This window comes from Macadamia integrifolia, unplaced genomic scaffold, assembly GCF_013358625.1.
Source record: "Macadamia integrifolia cultivar HAES 741 unplaced genomic scaffold, SCU_Mint_v3 scaffold2215, whole genome shotgun sequence".
Lineage (NCBI taxonomy): Eukaryota > Viridiplantae > Streptophyta > Magnoliopsida > Proteales > Proteaceae > Macadamia > Macadamia integrifolia.
Genome location: NW_024868573.1, coordinates 73,061 through 73,583, shown reverse-complemented (window position 1 = coordinate 73,583; position 523 = coordinate 73,061). Strand labels below are relative to the sequence as shown.

Genomic DNA, 523 nt, shown 5'->3' with positions numbered 1-523 from the left:
AAAAAAAAATCCCTAAAAAAAAAAAAAATCTATTTATTTATATCTAATTAAATTATGGACTCCTGAAGGACATTTCTTTTGCTTGCTGATAATTTTCTTTTCTGAGACATGTCACCATTACCCAAACTCTTGAAAAGGGATAGACCTTTATTCATCTCATATCTTAGTTAACAGTGATAAGAATGCATAAGGTCTAACATGTTTAAGATGATAACTTGACCTGCCTGAGTAATTTTGTGATGCAGATTTCCCATCACCTGCACCAGCACGTGCAACATACCAGGTTGCAGCATTGCCCTTGAACGCAAAGATTGAGATTGAATGCATTGCAGCTCTCTAGTTTGATATTATGATTTGATAAGACTGGCTGATCCACCAACAAAAGCTCAAGTCTGACCATGTCCATGAAGGAGGAATGCTGTTTTTACTTGACCTTTTTCTAAGAGTATCTATCAGTGTAGGCTAGCTGGATAAAGATGAAAATGAAGTGAAATCTCCCTAATTACCTTTCTTTGTTTTATCA

At 35.2% G+C, this 523-nt stretch overlaps 1 protein-coding gene across 1 annotated transcript in view; it reads left to right on the top strand.

The window, feature by feature from the left end:
- Positions 1-523, top strand: part of LOC122066067 (reactive Intermediate Deaminase A, chloroplastic-like) — a 3,908-nt gene extending 3,385 nt beyond the window's left edge. Inside the window, exon 6 of the mRNA XM_042629894.1 lies at positions 246-523. Coding sequence (XP_042485828.1) covers positions 246-340 — 95 coding nt within the window. The 3' untranslated portion in view covers positions 341-523. The remainder of the gene's footprint in view (positions 1-245) is intronic.